General features: G+C 34.0%; 2 protein-coding genes and 1 long non-coding RNA gene across 10 annotated transcripts in view; all 3 read right to left on the bottom strand.

The window, feature by feature from the left end:
- Window positions 1-26,709, bottom strand: part of LOC138334241 (biliverdin reductase A-like) — a 78,565-nt gene that overhangs the window by 6,663 nt on the left and 45,193 nt on the right. The window lies entirely within an intron of this gene.
- Window positions 6,081-10,850, bottom strand: LOC138334055 (uncharacterized). Its single transcript, XR_011210069.1, has 2 exons — window positions 7,969-10,850; window positions 6,081-6,500 (listed from the first exon to the last, which is right to left on the bottom strand). It is a non-coding gene; the product is annotated as an uncharacterized lncRNA (long non-coding RNA).
- LOC138334027 (uncharacterized) lies at window positions 10,856-25,297 on the bottom strand. 4 transcript variants are annotated; one of them, XM_069282758.1, is made up of 9 exons: window positions 24,929-25,296; window positions 24,553-24,605; window positions 24,122-24,193; window positions 15,124-15,252; window positions 14,426-14,569; window positions 13,855-13,926; window positions 13,352-13,423; window positions 12,316-12,417; window positions 10,856-12,074 (listed from the first exon to the last, which is right to left on the bottom strand). In XM_069282758.1, exons 2-9 carry the CDS (start codon window positions 24,583-24,585, stop codon window positions 11,928-11,930), a joined length of 771 nt encoding a protein of 256 aa, XP_069138859.1. In that variant the 5' UTR covers window positions 24,586-24,605; window positions 24,929-25,296; the 3' UTR covers window positions 10,856-11,927. The 4 variants fall into 4 exon arrangements, with proteins under 4 accessions (XP_069138859.1, XP_069138854.1, XP_069138849.1 ...); XM_069282753.1 differs by having other exon boundaries at window positions 10,856-12,069; window positions 12,317-12,417; window positions 13,322-13,423; window positions 24,929-25,293; XM_069282748.1 differs by having other exon boundaries at window positions 13,322-13,423; window positions 24,929-25,290.

Below are 26,709 nucleotides of genomic sequence, written 5' to 3'. Positions count from 1 at the left end.
CATTTCCAGTATATGGAAAGCCATACCCCTTATTTTGAAATCCTATGATAACTAGTACACATTATGTAAGCAACAAGACAGACATCCATTAGTAAACACATTATTCTCTCCTTCATCTGTTAAATTGGGAGCAATGGACGACTCTACCCTCCAATAGCGGACACTTATACGTGTACACCACCTGAAAAATCGTAAAAAAGCCTCTGCGCTTATAGACAGGTGTCGGTTTTTCATTGTGTTTTTCCCCCGGGGGAAAAATACCAGTATTGAGACCGTCATGCTGTTTCTTTGGTCGAATCGAAGGGAATTTTCTGGGAACTGGACACTCAGATTAATACCTTGACGATAAATGCACTCACCTAACATTTTACAAATATCACCATGGGATTATATTAAAGCATATTGAAAATAAATATATTTAATCAACATTTCTCTCTCCTTACAAGTGATATTTCAAATCTTGTTGTTACAATTCGTTTCATATGAATTTTTCGTATTTGGAGTTCCTTGTAAAAGGGTTTGCAAATACTGTCATTTTTCCTTTTACTCAGATAAATATGCTATATCTGCCAAGCGTTTGTTCAAATAGTCTGTATCTTCAAAAGTAAAAAAACTCCACAACATATCATTTTTACATTTTACTAGTTTTAATTTTTGTATGTCTGGTATTGGTCGCATATATACTATGTTGAGGAGTAGCAATAATTTGCATACTGTAACCATCATGTGACCCTCTCCTGGGAGTCTCCCGGACATTCAGAACAACATATACATATTGTATATACCGATGAAGAAATCGAACTCGGACAATACAATGTACTAATGTAATCTCCCTAGATCAAGTCAATCATAACAGCCGTTCGATATAAAGCTCAACCTCGTGCCTTACACTCCAACAGAACCAGTCAAAGTAATCGTAATCTCCTCTAGATTTACTGCATTAGTTGGCAAGATGTAGACGGACATGTTCTGACTGGCTGTAATAGTATTTAAGCCAAGGTAGTTAGGGCATTTAATTAATACTACCGTGAGGCCTGAAGGTGGAGCTTTCGCTGATTTTCATGTGTATGGAGTCTGGTTTTCACTATGATGAAGACATATTTCGTCATCATGTAATGTCATAGATCATACATCTAGGTATCAAATCATACAATTCAATGATAAGTTTATATTAATTCAACACCATACGACAATTTATACTAGGACACGCCAATGACGCCTACGACCGTATTAAATGACGACAGCCAGATGCAAGTGATCACAGAAGAAGACCCCATCTATTTTACTAAATATTATACGAACTTAGCATTTTAAAATGTCCCTTTATTTGATTCTTCTTTTCCCGTCAGAATGAGAGCCGATTGAATTACCATATTTCTTTATGCTTTTTGTTGGTACTCTATTACTCAAACCTCTTGTTATTTTCTACTCTACATGAACTCTAGTTGAATCTTTCATTTTATTTGTCTGACATGTACAGTAGAAGTTAACATCATACATTCGATATTGCTTAGTTGCAGCTGGCGAGGAGTCATTCGGAACGACACGTGCGGTACCAGTGTCATAAGAGTAAACAGAGCGTCTCAGATGGTCAATGCAGCGGACGGAGTGGATGTGAAGTGACCGTCGTGGACATATAGAATGTTTTCTCATGCTTATATCTCTGCCAGCTGATTGTCGGCCTGGGCTTCAGTTTCACATTCAAACTGCAGTATTTCACTAGATCAATTCCAAACTTTTCTGTGTTGTGAAACAATTTCTATCGCTCATTCGGAAAAATTAAATTGAAACAGATTAAAAATAATGTTTGAAAAGGTGCACTGGATATCTTTTTTTTTTGGAACGGACAACAACTATTTTCATTAAGAATAGAACTGAAGACACTTTATACCAGCAACTTAGGACCTTTATTATTTTGAAATTTGAAATGATTGTATTCCGATCTGAAACAGCAACTTATAAAAAAACAGGAATTAAAATTTGGAAATACAAATATTATTTTAGCTTTTGTTTTTTATTTCTTTAGAGAATGTTTGCATTCTTGTGCAACAGCATAGATCAAACAGTTTACTAAAATTATGCAGTACATATGCCGGGGCAGTAACTTTTAGAGAAGGATAATACTAATATCAACGCTTTTAGTTCCGGTGAGTGGTCTATATACGGTGACGTAATGAATACAAACATCGTAAATGTAACAATAAAAAATTAAATTTCAATGTTCTAAAAATAAAACGGGTATAGAGTAGTTCGATAAACAGTACCGTATGACCGGTTATTTTAGCTGGTCAAATTTTTCACGATTTGATATAAAAAGACAAGAGTGTAAATTTTAGCGATTTTAAATTTTTGAGATGCCGCTTTTAGGGTATAAATGATTCAACGATTTCTTCATATTTCGCGGATTAAATTTTCGTGATCATAGCAATGTACCATGAAATCACGAAAATATCATCCCCGCGAAAATAGCAGGCTTTATGGTATTATGTTTTAAATAACAAATAAGCATAACACCGACATCCGACATACAAATAAAATCAGCGTCAAATCATACAATAGAGTACTATTACTACAATACACTGATCCGACCATCATATCACACCAGAGAGCATACGACACGTTGGTGTGCATATCACAGCTGACCTCATTAGAAACTAGGGAACCCCTTTATGATTTTTCAGCTACCAATAAAACGTCTGATATGGTAAGATTTGTATTCCAAAAATTTGAATATTTATTGTTATCGTTGATAAATGACGATATTTTTCAAATTATGTTTGTTTCCAAGAGTCTTATCCCTCGTTGTTGGGAGTGGGGGCATATTTCGTTGCCACAATACAGCACATTTACAATATTTCGAGAAAAAGTCACCTTCATTTCATGTTTGTAAATCCACTGACGGATCGACATATAACATGTACCTGTATGCCATACACTGATACTCGTCAGTGTAAATGGCAGTATGCGATATATAGGGAAAAGCAACACAGAATCCAAAAAAGAATTTGTGTTTGTGGGGTCCGGGGTCTCCCCAGGAAAAACATTACGATTTAGAATGGCTGTGATGAGTTTTACGATGTATTTTAATGATTTTAAAGCGTTCTTAACATATTTGTTTTTTATAAATTGTGAATGTCGTCCATATCATTATGCAACTCTGCTCGATCTGAATTTACCGGCTTCACACCATCGGCAAAATTGTTGTGTAACACAAAATGATAATGAATTAATTGTCTTGCTGAGTCATATAAATAATTTAATCTTTTAAGAGACATTTTTTTAAATAGTACGTAGAATCCCTCGATAGACATTTTAGTCTAGTTCATGTGTTTTGATTTTTTACTGTTAAAGGTTTGAACATTATGTGCATACATGAACGTTTTTAGAGCATTTGATGGAAATTTGACAAGAAGTGAGAGGTATTTGCACCCGTTAATTATGTATATATTATACATGTATACAGGTGTCCATGTACATTATTAAGCAAACATATACATAGGTCTACTCTATACAATATATATATATATGTGTAAGGTATATTTTTGCTTTGAATACATAAAAATACACATAAAATTTAGATATATAGTTAAGCTGATTTTTTAAGTAAATCAGATGGGAAAAGATTATATAACTAGTGACATATAAGGGAATGTCCACTAGACGGATAGACACTATATATAACTAGGGATATATAGGGAATGTTCATTAGACGGATATATAAATTATAATAACGAGGGCTATATAAGGAATGTCCATTAGACAGATAAAGACTATAACTAAGAGATATATAGGGAATGTCCATTAGACGGATAGACATTTTAACTAAGGATATATAGGAAATGTTAAATATTGATATAATGATAAAAGAAATACATGTACCTAATTAGTCCGCTAAACATGCCTATATTATTAGTTTTTTCCCCATTTTGTCATTAATAAAAAAGTGTATATATTAGCCAAAAAAAACAATTAAGGGAATATATGGCAGGTTAAGCGGATATACCTAATAAACATGACAAAATGAAAATAAAAATAATGGAAGAAACCGCAAGTATAAAACCATATATGTATAATTGAATGAAAAGCATGGCTTCTTTATAGCTGCAAAACACCTGTACAATATATGATTATTGAACGGTGGCTGATTTGTGCCATTTCGTCTTTTCGTCTTTTCGCCCCGAAAAGACGAGAATTAAGAAACCTTAAATTTAAAATTAAATTACGTCTTTTCGCGGCGAAAAGACGAAAAGACGAAAAGTCAAACACCAAAAGACGAAAATGATACACGCTAATTAGCGACTTTGATTCTCGTCTTTTCGCCTTCAAAAATCTCGTCTTTTCGTCTTTTCGCCCCGAAAAGACGAAGATTAACAAACCTTAATTTTCGTCTTTTCGTCTTTTCGCCCCGAAAAGACGAAATTTAACAAACCTTAAAATTCGTCTTTTCGCCCAGAAAAGACGAAAATTAACAAACCATAATTTTCGTCTTTTCGCCCCGAAAAGACGAAAATTAACAAACCTTAATGTTCGTCTTTTTGCCCCGAAATGACGAAAATTAACAAACCTTAATTTTCGTCTTTTCGTCTTTTCGCCCATACTTGGAGAAATTAATAATATTAATACGTATGTAATTACCAACACATATCTCAATAAATACTTGTGGTATTCGTTCTTTACCGTGTATATCTTGTTTTAAAGGAATGCTATAAACCACTGTGTTACACGTACATGCAGATCTCCATGTGTACGTACACGTATGGCTGCCGGCGATATATCTCGAAAAATAAAATGGTGAAATCGCTCAGTTTTCATGCTGTAGAGTTTATTGTTTACTTTTCAGTCACTTTCATTCCATGGGTCGCTATATGAAGTCGTAAATTGAAGTGATATTACTTTTAAATAGTTTGAATACATGTTAGATTGACTACATTTAGATTTATAAATATAGATCTTAGTACTGAAATGCCGACCAGGACACATTGCACAAGGCTTCGAGAATACTAAAACACTTAAAGTTTTGTTTGAAAATATCATTAAAAGTAACTATAAACTGACTCATTTGTATATCATGAACTCTATTCCAAACTTTTTGACGAAAAAGTTATCAAGAATACTTAATTTGGTGATTCTGAAAAAGGTTGAAATTCGGGATGTCGGCAGTACGTAATTATATAATACGTAGTACGTATGGCTGTCGTGCGCTTGGGGTAATCTACGAAAGCAAATTTTAATTTTGTCATAATCACAAATCGTAATTTGGTGTTTTACCATGCATGTAAGACTTAGAAAACAGTAATCGCTTTTTAAAATGACAGTATGATATTTTGGGGAACTTGGAATTTAATCTGTAATTTGAAGCCGATATTTGCAATATTCTGTCAATGTTTATACGGTAATGGGACCGTGTTTTTCTCGTGGGCGGTCGAAAATGGAGTATAAACAAAGTAAAATATATGAATATCATATGTTTATATCTATATATTATTGTTACATATTTTCATTTACACTTTTTAAAATGAATAATTCGGCAAATCTTTGAAAAAGATGCAAGGTACACTGTCCGGCAGTTAGCTAAAATCACAGGCTTGTCTTTAGCACGTATTCATTGCATTTTAAAGAAACATCTTAACCTGGGCAAGATCAATGCCAGGAGGATACCCCGTTTACTAACTGACAACCAAACGAGGTCCCGGGTTGACAAGGCCAAATCCTTATTGAAGAAATACCCAAAATAAGTCTTTATCCTTCACTACACCGGTCATTTGATAGGAACACAAATGACATATCGTAGGTTGATAATAAATATTTTTATATAAGATATCATAACATGTTTATGAATTGTAATATATCGTATGAAAATGATTGAAAATATCTTATACGAAAAAAGTATTTCCCGTAATCTGGTTGTATTTTGTATCAACATTGCTGAAATGACAACTTGTCATATCTACTCAGATTTATTTTGACCATGAAGTAGTACATAAACCGGTATTTATATTGCTGTATTACTCGTATCCGGAAACGAATTATACTGACGGTACGTTAAACCCCTCATCTCTTGTTGTATTAATTGGTGACAGTTTTTCGAACACAATTTTTATTTCAAATAAAAATCGCCAATTGTATTCAACGGTCTTTTGAACCCAAACACTCTTTGTGATACAAATTCTTGAATTTGATTTCTCCTGATCTTTATTTTTTTTCATTCAGAATGTCATAATATCACTTTACACAATAAAATCGTTAGCTAAGATTTTGTGAGGAGGCTGACCCTAGGGCCCTACCCCGACAGTTTCTATAGAAAAGTCTGGGCAATATCTTGGTCGATATAACCTTGTATCTACCTCATCAAATTGCTATATTTGTATATTATAAGTCTTTTATATTGTCCAATGGATTGAAATATTGAGTATATTTATCAGTTTCAAAATCTGATGCACGATTGTCATATCGTGAGACGGTTTGTCAACCTTTAGTTCTCATCCAATCACTGTCTCCGCCTGCAAAGACAAATATGCAAATTAAAATAACTGTATACAACATTTTTTGAATTGATTTACAGTTACGGAGTATTTTGATCCTGGATACTGAACATATTAAATGCAAAATGAGCTAGATTAGATCTAGAAGATATGTAGATATTAAGGTCAAATATTGATACCATGATCAGTTCTGCTAATTAATTGTGTTGTTTTATAGGAATGTAGTATCAGTAAGTTTGTCTGCTAACAGTTTCATAAATGAAAAAAAACAAAACGTTTTTATCTTTTGGAGTACTTTGTTGCTCAACATTTAAATATTGGTCTGTTTTGGGATGTTATAAAGTCAAAATTAAAGGAATCAATGTATGCAATAGTAAATTAGAATGTTGTTTTTGTATGCATACATAAATGTGTAGGTTGTTTACTTATTTAAAATGCAATTTTGGATATCTGAAAGTCAGGTTTTTTAATAAGGTTCTTATGAATTACCTATTTGTTGCAAATTTGACTAAAGCACTAAAAATTATCTATGGTTTTGAAAATACAAAACAAAAATATTTTTTGAGTCGATCGGATTTCAACATCTTGTTGACAGGACGTAAATGTGACCGTCTAGATTGCCTTTTCACTGTAGGTTTCAAGCCGAAAGTTCCTGAAGTAATAAAGGTTTGACCTACGTATATGTAATCATCACAAAAAACAACAACAAAGTGAAATACATATATTCGCCGAGTGCTGTATTGATAATATCGATTGTGGTATTACATTTTTCTTTTATTATTACTTGATTAAAATTAAAATCCATGAAAATACAAAACAAAAATATTCCAACATCTTTTTGACAGGACGTAAATGTGACCGTCTAGATTGTCTTTTCATTAGAGTTTCACTGTGAAATAATTAGTAATTATAATAGTAATAATTTTTTATCAAAGACTTATTACAGGACAATTCATTACGTCATTTTGACGTATTATTATGAATGACGGCATAGTGTTTTGACGTCATGGACTGTGAGAAGTTTTGAAATCAAGATGATAGCAAGATGGTGACTTGATCAGTAGACTGTGATTCATTTCCCAGACGAAGGCTACGTAGCCGAAAATTTGGATCAGAGACTTTTTATATTATGTATATTGTAAAATCTATAAGGTCATGTGGTATTGTTAATCTTACTCTCTGTAACTTTCCAGATGTTGGATGTGCCAAACAGTGTCTTCCAGTGTCAAAAAAGATTCCAAGGGGGTTTGCGGAAAGTGGTAAACTCTTTAGAATTAATATTATGCTTAAAATTTCAGTATGTTATGTCTTACCGAAGGAATGTCCCTTCGATAACTGTAGAATTTATCACTTTTACTTTCGGCTAACCGAAATACATATTCGCTGAGTGTTGGATTGATAATATTGATTGTGGTTTTACATTTTTGTTTTATTATTACTTGATAGATAAAAAATTGAAATCCATGAGTTAGGTTGTTTATCTTACTTTCTGTGCTCTTCCAGGTGTTGGATGTGTCAAACTAGTACTGTGTCCTCCATTATGAAAACCGTTTGAAAACGGGTATGTCACGTGCTGATGAACATAATAGGTCATGGGCTAGGAGGGTCCCACATGCGACCCCCCAAACCTCCGAACCAATATTTTTCTGAACCCTTATGACCCACTGATAACAAATCAGTATAATAATTCAGTTTGAGAGGCTACTAGTCTACGAAATTTCGAACATGAAAATGGATTATCTTGAAGTCCCACTTAGATGTTCAGCCAACTTTAAATTCAATTTGTTAAGATAGAAATTGTCAATTTCTAATGGTCTATTTAGGAAATTCCAAGACACTAGGAAACTGTAGTGTCAGCGGTTTGGAAAAAAAAATAACAATCATATGCGGCCCGCCCGCCGCAGTGTTCTCCTTTAAGGATTTTTTCCTGCTGGTCCTAAGGACCGGCTGACCCTAAAAGTTACTGGTCCTGACTGAAAGTTGCTGGTCCTTACAAAGTTACAATTCATCCTTGTAGTTAGTTTATATAATTACTAGCAAAGTAATAGTTTTACTAACAAAATATATCTGCATATCCGGATTAGTATCGTAGGCTCTCAACAAAGTTGACTGAAAACCAGAATATTACGAAAATTTGTTTTGCACAGTTTGATCTTCGACCTTTCTACAATTCTACTGCCATTTTTGTTTTGTATACGGTAAACCGCTAATTAATTCGAACCGCCGGATAGTTCGAACACGCAATTTTTTCCAGAAAAACGGTAATTTTATAGCTAGTGATAGTTCGAACAGTGACTTTTTTATAATCAATCCTATTTCGGATAGTTCGAACACGTCAAATTATGAACGTAAAAGTATGATTTTTGTCGGCAAATCGGCGCAATGGGGTCCTCAAAAATGGTGATATATTTTGCTTATTGCAACGGTTGTGATGTTTGGAATAAAGATTGTATAAATGATCATTATAATGACCATACGACAGATAGGTAAAAAAAAATTAAGTCAAAAATGACAATTATTTATGCCGATATATCGTACACAAAGCAGCAAGGCCAAATGTTTAATCTTAGGCCCCGACAATGTATATATTTAAATTCGCTATACCTGGTGGAAACATGTGGAAGAAATCGCCAATGTTTGTTTCCAATCTACCATTCAGTCTATCTCAAAGGCCCGGTCCCACTGGGAAGCAGATTAATTACGGATGCATTTAGTTTACAAATTTTTGCCGTTCGTTGTCATCCGCAACAAAATTGGCTAAAATAACAAATTTTCAAGTATAAATTACGGATTTATTAATAACATTCTGCGAATTTATTACGAACAAATGCGGATATTTCACGAATAAAAGCGAATAAAATAACGGATACTCTCCCGTGAGGGGTACAATCGGTAAGATTATTAAACTATGCGGATACATAACAAACAATTACGAATATATAACGCATATATTGAGGAAACAGATCGGAAGAATTGCGATTGTTACGATCATACTACGAATATATTAATAATGCATTGCGAAGATGTAGCGAAAAGAACGGTTGTATTGCGCATGTAGGGCATCTGAATTACGGAGGTAAAAGAATCGCGCTCGGGCCTTTCGGTATCGCTTTTCACAACAATACGACTGCAACAAAGATAAGCAAGCTGCAACTTTCATCCTACATCCTCCAGATACAAAGAAGGTCCAGTCTGTTTCAAATTCAAATCAAAGCAGAAAACTTTTTCTTTTCTGCCTTTGAAATAATTTCATGACTTGAACAAGTTTATTGATATGTTGTTGGACTATTGTTATGCTGCATCGATATTATTGCCGATAACCAATTATTACACCTGACTTTTCCACGGACTGAAAATAATAGACAAATATGTGGATTTTTGCCATATTTATACAGTAGTTTTGGTTTACGCAACACGTTTGTTGTACATTCGCAAATTATTCTCAAATCAAATGCAAAACAGACGCAATACAAACGCTGAACTCAATATACATTCGCTACAAATAATTTTAATTCGTGATGTCAACGTGATAGGCACGCTATATATTCGTTTTACACACTGTCCCAGTTCGCTCTAAAGCCGCAAACCCCTGTCAGTTGCGGATATCAACGAATAACAGCGGATATACAGCGCATATAATAAGCATGCATTGAGTATATATTTGCGAACGAATAGCGAATCTAATGCGAATGATTTCCGCAATCAAAATTTTGTGCAGCTCAAAAATCCTGGGAACGGAAAAACACGCCATTGCGGATAATTACGAACGTGTGCGGGTGTTAGGCGACAGATACAAGTACGATTTACGAATATTGCGGATGTTCAGCGAATATCAGCCAATTTTATGCGCAATGCATTCGCAAATCTTCCTAAACGCCAGTGGGACCGGGCCTAAATTAGTCAGCCGATCAAGGTGTAAACATGTGCCTCACGCTCAGCTGCTCACGCTGGCGTGGACAGGCCAGTTACGAGGTGTCACATCAGAGCATCAAAAGCCAGCCGCTGGGTCACAACAAGTGAGTGTGATTACATATTCAGCTCCAGCCAAAACAATCCACGTGTTGGGTAATTAAACAATAGATACGTAGCTTTTCATCAGGTTTAAATTAGTTACGTAATTTTAGAAGCAGACGATATGTAATCGGGGGGTTTTGGACAATCTGACAGTCACAGTTCTGACCTAATTTGAAGAACTGAATGTAAACAAATATTTTCAACAGCAGTTTCGTAAATGGAACCGGACGTTCTTTAACTAAAAAAAGTAAATAAATAAATTTACTTGTTTTTACGAAATATAACAATTAAAGATCTAACTAGATTTTCTGAGGTTTAAATATAGTTTCTTTCCTAGTTAACGGCCGTCGACGTAAATTCACAAATTAAATGCTCATGTTTACGAGAAAATGATTGAATATATTATCTTCAGAAAATTAAATACTTTTCCTATAGATTTTCTGCCTTACATTGCTTTTGCCAGGTACATCGGTACTCAAAACTGATTTTTGCCGATTTCAACTCGGATAGTTCTAACTCGCGATTTTTTCCTAAAGCATAACTTCGGATAATTCGAACTGGTCCATCAATATTTATTTAATTTTGTTTGAACTAACCGAACTATATCTTCTATCTGGACCAAAAGTTGCCGGTCAAAGGACCAGCTACAGGGTAAAAATTGTCTGCCCGACTATAAAATTGCCGGTCACGGGCAGACGGACAGGCGTTAATTTCGAACGCTACATATGCCGCATCCGGTGATGTTTTGTAAACCAATTCTCTTTTGCATTTCTATATATTTTTGTTGTTGTGGTTTTAACCGATTGATCAGAGAGTCAAATAACTGATTACGAATAATAATTTGTTGTTGGGAAACAATTTTGCTGCGGCAAGCCAAATATGAAAAAAATGCTGAAAAATCACCATTTTTGAACTTAATTCTTATTTTTTTCATTTCTTACGTACAAATCACTACATATATTGGATTTGTCTACTTTAGTTGAAAAATATCAGTGTTATGACTATTCTTCATTTTTTAGTGAAATTCGAGATGATGGCCATCTTGATGACGTCATAACCGGAACTTATCCGATGTTAACTTTGGTTTTTGTTGTTGTTTAAACTGATTGATAAGTGATCAAAACACTTATTAGAAATAATAGTTTGCTGTTGGGAAACATTTTTGTTGCATCAAGTCAAATATGAAAAATTCGCTGAAAAATCACCATTTTTGAGCTTAAAATCCTATTTTTTCATTTCCTGCTTAGAAATCACTACATATATTGGATGTTTTGGTCCTGATATGTATTTGTTGCTCTATTGTGGTTATTTTGATACCTCATTTGTCTACTTCGGTTGAAAAATGTCAAAGTTGTGACTATTTTGCAATTTTTATGGAAATTCGAGATGGCGGCAATCTTGGTGACGTCATAACCGAAAGTTCATCCCAACTTATGCAATGTTAACATTCTGATTTGTGATCAGTGGGTCATAAGGGTTCAGAAAAATATTGGTTCGGAGGTTTGGGGGTGGGGGTGCATGTGGGACCCTCCTAGCCCAAGGCCTATAACTGTCTTCTGCTGCTGGAGTTACCAATAACTATTCAAAACGAGAAGAAATCCATTTGTAAAAAAAATCAGTTTCAGCAGAATTGACACGGCATTTGCCATTTATACTAGGTGTTAAGTACTAAATGCTTCAGTGATTTGTCTTAAATTTTCTCAAAATGCTCTTTAAAGAAATTAGCAAGTTGTTGAATATTTGCACAAAATAACATCTATTCTGCACGATTGGTTACTTGAGAAGGTTGCATCTGTTCATTGTTAAACTGATAAACTACCTGATGCTGCACTCTGGAACATGGAATCTCCTTTGTGGGTGTGGATAAAACTGTTTGATGACCATCAGAAAGAAATGCATGTTTTGGGAACTCGGCTGTCACCTAAGAACAAAAATATAACGCTTATTCGTAAAAGAAACGTAAACGATTTTTTTTGTAAATGCAATCTAATATGTAAAGAAGAAAAGGATAATTCCTTCGTTTGAAACTGTTTATGGTGCTGAAATGATATTAATGGGAAATATTTAACTTCCTAAGCAGTGAAATGTAATATTTTCACATGAATGCTACATTGAACCGTGAGTTCCTGAATGTGACCTAGCTTGAATTAGCTTGGAAATTTACGCGAGGGTCGCTTGATCTCGAAAATATCCCCTCCCGTAATATTTTGTATAGATATGAATTTCGTCGTTAAAAGTCTGAAAGTGTATCTTCCCTGAAAATAACAACACCAAGATAGTTTTATGTTTGCAAATCGTGAAATTAAGCACTCGCTAAAATTTCCATGTTTACAGTAATTTGAATTCAAGTTTCACTGTCGTGTTTTTATTTTATGTTTTTATTTCCACAATTGAAACAAATGTTAGTCTTGGACATGGAATTTTCAAGGGAAAATACGTGTTAATGCTAACTTGTATGTCATTATTTTTACATGCTTGATATCTTAACTGGTAAACGTATATTCAAATCGAAAAAATATCATTTTTAAGAATTTTTTCGCTGTTCAGATTCTCCAACCTTACAACGTTTTTTAATATTTATGCAAAAGAGACGAAATCCATTTGTAACATTTTCAGTTTCAGCAGAATTGATATAGCTTTTTGCCATTTATTGATAAATATTAAGTCTAAATACAATATCCGAATGCTTCATCCTTCTTCATATGTATACTGAATTACGATAAATTTTCTCAAAATGCTCCTTACAGAAATAAGCAAGCTGTGAATTCTGCGCGATTGGTTACTTTAGAAGGTTGCATCTGTTCATTGTTAAACTGATAAACTACCTGATGCTGCACTCTGGAACATGGAATCACCTTTGTTGGTGTGGATAAACCTGTTTGATGACCATAAGAAAGAAATGTATGTTTTGGGAACTCGGGTGTCACCTAAGAACAAAAATATAAACTTCAAAACCAGGATATGGAGGCAAAAAATATTATTTCTATTCTAATATTTAATTGATTAGGACTAAAACAATGAAAATGTGAATTTTCACCCTTTGACCTTTGACCTCTGAAATAACCATGAGCACAGAAAAAAATAGATGTTTTGAAAAGCATGCAAAATGCAGCTGACCCTAAGGTATCTTCATGCAATTTTTTTTGTTTATCACAGAGTGGCCGTAAACCGGCCCAAAGTTATAGTCCTCCTTTATAGATATGTTTTAAAGAGAATAAAACACAGGAGGTCCCAAACTGGACCATTGTAGATTCGCTGAAATTATTATTGTACTATACATAAAATGTCATTGTACAAAAACATTTTTTTTTTAATTTTTTTAAATACAAGACAGAATTGCTATGATTTTATGTCTTACCGAAGGAATGTCCCTTTGATCTTTTAAAGTACTTTGTTGCTCAACGTTTAAATATGGGTCCCATTTGGGATGCTATAAAATCAATATGAAAGGAATCAATGAATGCAATAGTAAATATGCTAATATGCATACATACATGTGTAGGTTGTTTGCAAATTTAAAATGCAATTTTGGATATCTGCAAGTCAGGTTTTTTTAATAGATTCTTATGAATTACCTATTTGTTTCATATTTGACTAAAGCGCTAAAAATTGTCTATGGTTTTGAAAATACAAAACAAAAATATTTTTTGAGTCGATCGGATTTCAACAATTTTTTGAAAGGACGTAAATGTGACCGTCTAGATTGCCTTTTCATTAAAGTTTCACTGTAGGTTTCAAGCCGAAAGTTCCTGAAGTAATAAAGGTTTGACCTACGTATATGTAATCATCACAAAAACAACAACAAACTGAAATACATATTCGCCGAATGCTGGATTGATAAAATCGATTGTGGTATTACTTTTTTTATTTTATTTTTACTTGATAAAAAAAATAAAATCAATGAGGTCATATGATATTGTTAATCTTACTCTTTGTAACTTTACAGATGTTCGAATTGTCAAACGGCGTATTCCAATGTAATTAACGATTCCAAGTAGGTTTGCGGGCAGTGGATAACTACCGTCATCACGAATTATAAATGCATCTTCGTCCGCTTCAGTTTCTGGAGTTACCTATTACAATTCACAATACGGCGAATTTCAGCTAAATGATAGGAGATACCTATTTTTTGCACCACTCTTTCATCATTCATTTTTGCAATCGTACCTTTATATATGTGTTCCTAATTTCGGTGTTATACCAAACAAAGCAAAACGTATTTTTTGGATTAAAAAATTCCTTAGCAACATCCAATAGAGTAATATATACATTACATGGAGTATATTTTCTGATTAATATGCATAAATTACAAGACAGAATTGCTAGACAGATTCATTATCTTCCCTCACTATTCGGTAATTATTGATTATACAAATTGTAGATATTATATTGCATGCATGGTCAACTCTCTAGAATTAATGTTATGCTTAAAATTTCAATATGTTATGTCTTACCGAAGGAATGTCCCTTCGATAACTGTAGAATTTATCACTTTCACTTTCGGCTAACCGAAATACATATTCGCTGAGTGTTGGATTGATAATATTGATTGTGGTTTTACATTTTTATTTTATTATTACTTGATAGATAAAAAATTGAAATCCATGAGTTGGGTTGTTTATCTTACTTTCTGTGCTCTTCCAGGTGTTGGATGTGTCAAATTGTGTCCTCCAGTATGATATCCGTCTGAAAACGGGCATGTCACATCACTGTCATAGGAAATACCTGATCCATCCGATTCTGCTGCTGGAGTTACCTATCATAATTCAAAACGAGAGGCAATCCATTTGTTAAATTTTCAGTTTCAGCAGAATTGTTACAAGTTAAGAGGAGATATTGAAATAATAGGTATATTTTGGCCCTATTAAATCTCAATCTCATTCTCAATTAAATATAAAATTTGATTATTTCGTGGTTTTATATTCAGACGTGCTTCTTGATTCACAGCTCTCAACTTTCTAACTTGAATGGGTTTATCAACGAACACAGCACTTGATAGATATCAAGGTATGCGCATAAGTGTGAGTTTTCTTATTTCATTTCTGAGTACATCAAATTACTGTAGCCTCTCATACATTCACATTAAGCATTATTAAGCTCATAATTTTGTTTACATTTTTTTTAATTTATTTTTTTTTATTTATTTTTTCCCCATTTTTTTGCATATAACACATTTACAAATACATAGGACATCAACATAAACCTGACATGCCATATACATTACATTTCTATCAGAAGGGAAAAAAAACATATAAGAAACATAAAATAGCATGCTGAGTAAGATGAATTTGCAAGGAAAAAAATGTGGATGTGTATATTGATTGATTTATGAACAACTATTAGTAATAATGATATTGGTAAGGTGAGGTAACCCAGATTCACTTTACTCAGCAGCTATAAAGACAGGGAAAAAAACAGAAAAAAGTCATACATTGTACATACTACACAATAATGAATAGGAGCCTATAGGTATAAGTATATGTAGACAGCATATTGATTTTCAAAGCTAGAGATATCTAATAAACTAAAAAAAATAAAATATAGCAACCAATATGTAAATTCAATACTACGCACATGTAAATAGAAAGAGAAATCATGAACTGAAGATGGTCAACTTTCCCATAATTTGTTGAAGTGATCCATACTAATATTTATCTGTGCAATTGTTTTTTCAATATCAAATCGATACATCAAATATTTTTTAATATCATTGAAAGTAAGCTTATTACCTTTTCTGGAAGAAACATAGATAAGGTATTTTATGTCATCTCAGTTTCGTAACAGAGAGCAAAGTGACCGAAGCTATGTTTGCTGTACTCAAAGGAATAATAATGGAGACAATATTTGTTGTTAAATGTCATTTATTAATGACTTCTCCAATATTTCAAGTTTGATAGAATAACATCATGTGTTATTGTTAAACATCAATAAAAATAAGATTGGAGAACAAATATTTGAACTAAACAGCAAAGATGGGGTACAAATTAGGCAAAAATTAAAAACTACAAAATACAACATAGGCCTGTGAAAAAATAGTCTCTGTTGATAAGACAATATTCGTAAACCATATAACCTGCCCAATCACATCCAATAAAAGGAATAAATAGATATTAAAAAGGGGCGGGAAAGATGGGAGGGAAATTGAAAGAATTCTTGTAGATTATGGATAATCTTAATTAGACACAGACAAAAATCTTCACGCTGGCTAAGATGGTAATGCGATAGTGACGCCACCGAGGACAAAGAAAGGTCAACGCCCTAAGTGATTGGTCCGGAGGCTGTAAGCAAAGCATCTGATTGGCTGACCAATCAATTACTCTCTCGCACTGACCAGGGGTCAAGCTAGTTTGGGGAAATTCCATCACGCAGGCACATGTACACTGTGACCTTGCATGTGTGTATATATAAAGTAAACACACCTAAGGGCGCGGGGCCCCACTTACAAATTAGGAAAGTAAAAAAATGAAACAGCCTGACATAAATCTATTTATTTTACCATGGTAAATAAATGTCATTTATGTCATCTCAGTTTCGTAACAGAGAGCAAAGTGACCGAAGCTATGTTTGCTGTACTCAAAGGAATAATAATGGCGACTATATTTGTTGTTAAATGTCATTTATTAATGACTTCTCCAATATTTCAAGTTTGATAGAATAACATCATGTGTTATTGTTAAACATCAATAAAAATAAGATTGGAGAACAAATATTTGAACTAAACAGCAAAGATGGGGTACAAATTAGGCATAGATGACCAAGATCAATATCTGAACTGTTACATATAATATAAAGTATTGAATTTTTTTAGAGGAAAGTAAGTTTGATAACTGTTGTTTTTCCCGATTAGATTGACATGAGATCTAGTTCTACATTTTTATCGATTTGTATTTTTAATCCATCTAATTAGGTGTTGCCAAAGAATTTTAGTTTCATCACATTCCCAAAATAAATGTACGATGCTTTCAATTTCTACTTTTCAACTCTTTACTCCAATTTTGTTTACATTGATCACTAAATATTTCATATGTTTTACTTGCTGCGTGATTTTTCCTCAGTTATAATCAATATTATTAAAATAATTAGTTAATTTTTGTATAATTAGTTTATTTTTGTTTATTTTGTTTCATTTTACAGTTTCATTTCACCGTTGGTTCTGAATGAGTCTACAGACTCCTAGAAGTGGAGTTCCTTGGTTTTAGCTAAGTTTGATTTATAAATAAAGTCATTGAATTACATTTTAATTTTTTAGTTATTATACTTTCCATTATGTCATAAGGGTCTTGAAATAATAAGGAAGACGTTTCCTCTCTTTGCAGGGCTATCACGATGGAGCTTGTGCAATGTGTCATATGCAGAACGACAATTAGTGATAAATCCTATGCTGTTCAGTTAAGAGAAAAAGGTAGTCTGACCATCAATAATATAAGTACAGAGAAGGGCGATTCTTTAATTACAAAGCCAGGGGAATTTGTTCATGCAGCATGCAGGAAAAAGTATACCCACCCAACCACCGTTGCTAGGGAGCTCACGCCAAGGAAATGTGACAATGCCGGTGCAGATACACATTCTCTTCGGTCTCAGATACGTTTCAAATTTGCCACACGATGCCTTTTCTGTGGACAAGTAGCGAAGTCTTCCAACAAGAAAAGAGGTTTGGATGTCTTCCAGGTCCGAACAAATGATTTTCAAAATGTAATCATCAAGGTTTGCGAGGAAAGAGTAGATGAACGGGCGTCACAAGTACCAGGGCGGATTACATTCAGCAGATGCAATTTACCACCAGACTTGTAATGTTAATTTCAGGACAAAGGAATATATTCCTTTAGCATTCAGTCCAGACAGAAAAAACAGCAAAACAGTTAAAGGGCGGCCTAATGTAAGTCATGACTATTTTATGAAGATTGTCGCTTATTTTAAAAGTAAAAACAAATCACAGTCAAAGATCTTGTGGACAAGATGTCAATGATATGTGGTGATCTAGCTTACAGTACAGTATACATGAAGAAGATGCTTTTTTGAACATTTTGGAGAGGCCATTTTGATAACAGATATATGCGGAAATCCAGGTATTGTTACTCTACGGGTCACAGCAAAATCCATAATCCAAGAATTTTATCGGCGACCTTAAGAGAGCCAAGAGGATGAAAGATCTGCCATCATTGAAGCGGCTGCAAAACTCTTGAAATCTGAAATTAAGTCGATATTATCTTCAAATATATTTCCTGCAGCATCTGACATGTCTTCCATTGAACACAACCTGGAATACATTCCAAACAACCTCCAAACATTTCTGTGATTGCTCTTCAACGAGAAAGACTGTAACTTAAAAGTTTCGTCCATAGGTCAGGCTATCATTCAAGCAGCTCGACCAAGAGTCCTACAACTACCACTACAGCTTGGATTTGGAGTTCAACTTCACCATCATTTTGCCTCTAAATTCCTGATCGGCATTTGTCACCGTCTTTGATTTTGCTCTTATTACGCCGAAATTCAGAAATTTGATGGGAGTGCAGCGGCATGTCTTGGTACCTTCATTAATGGGATATTACCTTGGAGCTGCATCCAGTTTGTTGCAGACAATGTAGATCACAATGCTCGTACCTTGAAAGGCAATAACAGTTTCCATGGAATGAGAATCATTGCAGGGGTGACATCAGGAATGTATACTTGTCAATCTATTCCTCGTGTAAATGTGGCACCGGACTACCTGAAGCTGTATGGAAATAAAGAAATAACGAATAACCGGCAACCCAGTTACTCTATGGCTTCACTCTCTTTTCCTAAACTGAGAGCTATGGATGGTGCGGATTTAGCCGTGCGACTTGATGTTTTCCTGAATACAATCTGGACATTAAGGTCACCAATGCTGGGATGGGCTGGAGTTATGCAGATGGTTCAGAATGGAATTCATCTTGGAAAATCAGCAATTACATTTCTTCCCGTGATTGACATGAGCCCGAGTGACATGACATGCATCTACTCAACACTGGAATTCGCATGCAAGTTTGCTAAGGAGAACGAAACAACCCCAATTATTACTTTCAACTAGTCTGTCTACGGGAAGGCATACACTATTATTGCAAATGAGCCACAGGGAAGTGTTATAAAGACCGTCGTCCTTCGCCTCGGAGGATTTCATCTCAAGATGAGTTATAGGTTACATAATGAATGGATCCGGTCTGCAACAGATACCAGAGACTGTATATGCACAAAATGCTGTCACACACATCTTGAGCGGGAGTCACATGTTGATTGACACTGCCTTACATTCTCTTCTTATTTCTCGTGCTTTTGAGACTGACACAGAGAACTGTTACCCCGAAGAAGGACACATCCTTCATTCAGTTGCTAATCAGTATGACAGCTTCACCACAGGAGATATATTCATGGATACGTTATTGTCAAGTAATGTCATGAAAGATATCGTTGATGCGATTTCTAGAGATCGAATCACTAAAAGGCCGACGAACATCCAATCTTTGGATTTGCTACACTGATATGGTGCAACTTCTTAAATCCTACATAAGAGCCGAGAAGACGGAGGATTTCATCTGAAATGTGTCCACGATATGCTGCCATATTTTGCTGCTGCAGGACACAATTTGTATGCAAAACCAGATGTTTGCGCTTTATTCATGAAAGGCTACCATGTTCTGAGAAGAAGTGAAAGGTATTGGGCTGGTTTGTCTTCAGATCTTGTAATTGAGAAGGAGTTGATGAGGAGCGAGAAGACTACTGGAGGCTTGACAAGAGGACGGGGAATGGGGGTGGGGATGGGGTGTCCAGAGAGCTCAATGGCTGCTGTCTATGCAAGCTTGTGCTGATATGAACAATGCGATGCAAGCCTTAACTGGGACTGGGTATCAGACAAGTGACCAGCATAAAGAGACTTCTACAGCAAGACAGGAGAGAGACTGTCGCGATATCAAGTCAATTCTTGCAGTGTTGTTGGACAGGCCGAGCTTATATTTATATTAAATACTACTAGATAATACATGTACATGTAGCGTTAGTGAGTAGGCATACTACGTGTAGTGTGTATGTACGTACATTTGTAGATCTTTCTATAAATTATATACATGTAGGTACATTTTTAGATGTTTTTGACATTCAATGCTACCAGAAACATACGTGCATATTGTACAGTATATGTTTCTGGTGCTAGCGCGTAGTTTCCGCCGCGGACTTTCAATTAATTAATTAAGTAACCGTTTTGTGTTTATATAATTTCTTTAATGATTTTAAAAACCGTGTTTCCTACATATATGTCGGTTATACTGGATGGCGCAAAGTTTTTTTTAAATTAAATATGATATGACTGAAGGCAAGGCCTTAAAGGGCGATGCCATATGTTTCAGTATCCATTGATTATACAGTGCAATGTTAAAAAGTGCAATTTATGGAAATAACGGAGCCGAACTTTCTGTTTATTTTTATTCATATATTCACACTCTATCCTTGTCCAAAAACCCTCATTAGAGAACGAAGAAACTATATTTCCGTAACGGATATTTCGTTTTTGGTCAGTTGATTATATTGGAAGGTGGTCTAAATCAATTGAACGCTTGTAAATAAGAGCGAGAGCACTAAGCTTCTGACGGATTAAGATGACGTTTGTTAGATATCATAAGAGCGTTTGAACAGCTCGATTATATAATAAGCTTACTTCAAAGCATTATATCCATCGTAATTACCCATGATTCCCCTCCCCATAGGTATAAAATAATGGCGGCCGCAAACTGAAGCTGTCAATGTGTATGATTGGAATTTGAAGATTGGGTTTTTTTTAAAATATGAATTTAAGGCAAAGCCCCAGTAGAGCGCAGCTACGTGTAAAAATGTGAATATATTTAGAATAATAACCTCAGAACGACATTAAAACAATTTAAACTTGTATTCCGATTATTGATTTTTATTAAATGCTATTCTTCAACACTATTGATGGATGTTTTGTGTCTAGCAATATATAAATTGATAGTCGTCATATACACTACAGGTCAGAAAGAAATATTCCACTTGAATCTCTCAAAGGCGGAAAACTTGGCAACATGCCATGTATCAAAAATTCGCCGGAATATGTGCCGTCATGTTTGGCACCAAGCGTCCTGGCGTCACAGTTTGCGGTGCCGTGCGCTTGACAACACACAGACAGTGTACCATTTTGACCAGTACATTTATTGTGTCGTTCTTGTCTTTGTGTAGTTATCTAAAACTACTTACAGTAATTTCAAAGTGTATCCTGATGGCATGTTTTGTCTATAGAGAAATTTCCAATCTCGTCGTGCTGATAACGAGAAAACATGGCTGCCTGCATGGAGGCGCGAGACATTTCCCGCGGGACACGATTTCAAAGTCCAGGAGCGTACTGGAATGCATTGGAATCTATATGCTCAAACACGTGTTATGATTAGTAGAGCTTCGCTCTACGCTACCTTCGGCCGCGCAGAGAGCTGCGTTCTTAATATTTTCATGTACGTGTTACCTTAGAAGTGCTTCGACCTTATAAAACAGGTCTCTAATGATTGTATAAGTAATAAGAAACTTTGTATGATATATAATACATATATAATATGAATTTAGGGCAAAGCCTCAGAAGAGCGCAGCTACGTGTATAAATGTGAATATATTTAGGATAATAACCTCAGAATGACATTAAAACTGTTTAAACTTGTAGTCCGATCATTGATTTTTATTAAATGCTATTTTCAACACTAACATAATCTATATTGATAGTCGTCATATACACTACAGACAAGCAAAAAATAGTCCACTGGAATCTCTCAAAGGCGGAAAACTTGGCAACATGTCATGTATCAAAAATACGCGGGAATATGTGCCGTCATCTTTGGCACCAAGCTTCCTGACGTCACGGTTGACGGTGCCGTGCGCTTGACAACACACAGACAGTATATCATATTGACCAGTATTTTATTGTGTCGTTTTTGTCTTTGTGTAGTTATCTAAAACTACTTAAAGTAATTTCAAAGTGTATCTTGATGGCACGTTTTGTCTATAGAGAAAATTTCGTGGTGATAACGAGAATTAAAACATGGCTGCCTGCATGGAGGCGCGAGACTTTTCCCGCGGGACACGATTTCAAAGTCCAAGGGGTATTGGAATGCATTGGAATCTATATGCTCACACACGTGTCATGGTTAGTAGAGCTTCGCTCTACGCGGCCTTCGGCCGCGCAGGGAGCTGCGCTCTATTTATTGTAAATTTGAATGGAGAGGGTGTTTGTATTTACTTAGGTCCGACTCTGTTGTTAATATGGTAATACAATATATGTTTAAAACTAAACATATACATATGCTCATGTATATTTTGTTAACTTATACATCGAGTTATACTTGATCAAATAATAATTATTTTTTTCATTGTTTCTGGCTTTCTAATTGGCCTATTCATTTTTTACATTCCACGATACTAGTAATAAGCAACACTGTCATATGTGATGTTCAAGCTAATGTTAAAAATCCCATAACCCAATTTTCTTTAAACTTTGCGTATCGAAAGTGTTACTAGTTGTCTTTCTAAAATCATACAACGTTTTCTTTTTGTGATTTAAAAAAGACCCAAAGGAGAAATCTTAGTGTTCAACATGCCAAAATAGGCCATCCTTTGCTAAATATTCTACATTTGTATTCATAAAACATTTGACTAAATCATATACTTTATGCCTGAGCATTTTCTTTCAGATTTTTAACGGAAAATTTTGTTTTATTGACTTTTTCGAAAAATTAACACTTTTAGAAAAAAAGGGGAAACGTTTCTCTTTGTCTCTCTTTAAAAATCAATGTAATAATGTTTCGCTCTTTAATCTTCTATTTAAAATTCAATTTCAATTTTTTTATGTAAATAAGAGGGAAAGATAAATCTTTTGAGTTTTAGTTGCTAATGAAAATACGTGTTTTTCCAATTATTATATGATTTCTGATATTAAAAACTGTTTGTGTCACCCAATAGCTAGTTGTTAATCTTTTTCACTGTAAGGGAGTACAATAATAGAATTTCACTCATTATATAGTATATATGTTAGTTTACAAAATTCTATCACTAATTGTTGTTTTACTAGGGTACCTTTGGTCAATTTTGAATTCAAAGTCACCTTAGGCAAATGCTGACTTTTTAGAAAAATCTCATTGGCTACATTTGAGCTTTTCCCAGATTTTATTTTTCTTGTGAAAAAATTTGCTAGAAAAAATAATTTCCGGTCAAACCAATCAGTAAATACAATTGTAAAAGGGTACAAAATAAAGAAGGAAGTCCTTCATTAGCGAAAAAAAAATAAATAAAAAAATAATTAGAATTAAAAAATTGTTCAAAAGGTGAACACAAGGGGTCCCCTTGACACATACCCAGAGTATTATAAGAAAATATCATTACAGGCCCTTTATGCCTTTTAAAAAAGACAAAAGAGATGAAAAGCACATTTAATTAGTAATACACCTTGACCTTTAACACTGCAAAATTTAAAAGAAATCGGAACGTGGACGGATCTTGCAACCCCACCAAATGAAATATTCAGATGAACTAGACAAATGTATGCTTATTCACTAATCAAATGCTCAATTTTACTTACTAGATTTCTTAAAACAATCTTATCGTAACATGGAGTCACTTACTTTTTCTTTACCGAAGTGATAGCTGCGTATGAGAGCGGTTACTTCTACACAGCAAAACGTCATCATAAGAACCTTTTAAAATAATAATGAGATATTTATCAGTGCTATATAATACAAAATGTCTGATCCAAAACAACAAAGTAAAATTATGTTACGGACAAAATACATCCTAAGCAATTTAGATTAATATACCATACATAAAGATGCATAAATTACAAGACAGAATTGCTAGGCAGATTCTGTATATCAATATTAATATCTTAAAAATGTAATGCAATATATATTATATGTTTCAGGACAGCATATTATCGGTTCTTTCATGCTTTTCAACATCAAATGCAATAGATATGTAAACACCTGGCACCACATCGTCAAGACAACTAAAGACATGAGTTGCATGTGAAGATACAGAATAAATCAGAAGTGCTCACCTGAAACATCTTATATACACGTAGTTGGTCCATATCAGATGAAATCAAGTTGTCTGTGAAAACAAAAACAAATCTGTATGCATATATATAATTGTGAATTCCAGTCACGTGGTCTAATTGTGATGTCGGCCACGGAACTAGCCATACCGCATACAGAGATTCCAATTAACACTTCTAAAAATAGAAGTGACAACTTGCATATGACAACACAGAATGTATTGTACTAGAAATACTTTGTATTTGTTTTTATCTCATATATAGTCATCTTCGTGCTAATGGTAATGAATATGTGCTCCTTTACAACGACAATACTAATAATAAAATTATCTGGAACAAAATCACAAATCAATTACGAGGCTAAAAAAGGAAGATGTACTCGCTTCAGTTGATGAGCCCACTGAATGGGTGAACAATCTTGCAATTGTAGAAAAGAAAAATGGCGCCTTGAGACCTTGTTGATCCTCGCGACTTATATCCTTATTTCATACGTAACTTGCTATGGATATCCCTGTTTCTGAACCCTGAACCATGTGTTTATTAGGCACATTGTAAAGAATGTTTCCGCTTCATGGTAGATGCACTCTGCGGTTCCAGATAAAACCTGAGAGACATTATTTATGTCATCATATTTTGAGTTTTGACAGTAACAAAGTCAAATATGCCATAGCTGGTCGTAAAAACGTATTTTTTATGAAATAATTTATGATACATATGATTTAGAAAACAAAAAACAAAAATCCCTTAATTAACAATGTAATTAACAAAAAAAAAAAAAAAAAAATTGAAACAAAAAACAAAAACAACCCAACAACTGGTTACTGACAGATAAACCTTACAGGGGTCTACTAAAAAGCAACAAAGAACATTTTGATGGTGTTCTGAAAATCAATATTCCAAATGATTATAACAGATATACATTCATACGTATACTGTATGGTTCATTGAAATATCTGAACAACGAAGCAGGTATTTGCATACTCAATTAAACTATATTATGCGATTTCCCTATACTATTTAAGTGTTCTCGCTAATCATTAGAGGTAAATGGAAATACCCAGGCTGATATGGATAATTAGTGGAAATCCTCAGAAAACTAGGTCACCACACGAGCAGGTATTTCCATTGGCAAGTATTAACTTTTGTCACGCATAAGGTGCATATGGTAATCGACACATCATGATTGCCATCATTGATAATGATTTAACGAAATAACTATCATTTAATGGAGGAAGGGGGAGGAGACTACTATAATGATTGTATTATAATCATCTTTATACAATAGAACATGCCCTTTGTGTTGGGATAGATACAATGTATACATGTTATTTTCTTTCAAACGTCAAATGTCTCCTATGATATCGTTAAAAGGAGTTATTCCATTGAAAATTAGAAACCATGAATAATACAACTATGAATTGTTCAATAAGTGATTCTTAAAATCTAATACTTCATTTTTTTTTCATCTTACTCATATTCTTTTTAATTGTGTTGTCAGCATATGGTTACTGACGATATCATGATCAGTAGCAGGAGCAGTATTACAACAGCGGTGAATGAATGATATTATTCCTTTTGGATGGTAGCGACCAACGTCACGATCCCAGCCCGCCTAATCTCCTAAGTCTACCGATAGTAACTAGGCATATTCAGTTCGAAATATCGATATTCATGTATAAATTTATATTAATACAATGTTTTCGAGATATTACTCGACCAACTTATTTAAATGATAATTGAATAATTTTCTCATACAATTGTTTAAGTGGAATAAAGAATTGCATTTAGTCTACACAATGCGATGTACATATCTTAAAGTTTATTAGACATGGTCTGCGTTTGAACTTATCATGTTGGCAAATACACAGTGTCGAAGTATTTTGAATGCATATTTTTCTTATCTCTAAAGTCTTATTATGTTTTCGACATATAGATAAAATCATGTTTATCAAATAAACATTAGACATATGAATTTATCGTCATTTAGTTTTGTTCAAATATTCATAGTTTCAACCATGAGGATAATTGAAAAATATATAAAAATAGAATCCTTATATGTACTCGTCTAAATATATTCTGTGTCTGTATGTCCCGATTTATTCGATGTTTTACAATGTTCACCCTAATGACCCAAGTTCTACGTTTCAAAAATAAAAATGT

The sequence above is a fragment of the Argopecten irradians genome, chromosome 1 (genome assembly GCF_041381155.1).
Source record: "Argopecten irradians isolate NY chromosome 1, Ai_NY, whole genome shotgun sequence".
NCBI classification, from domain to species: domain Eukaryota; kingdom Metazoa; phylum Mollusca; class Bivalvia; order Pectinida; family Pectinidae; genus Argopecten; species Argopecten irradians.
This window is presented reverse-complemented; position numbering and strand designations above follow the sequence as displayed.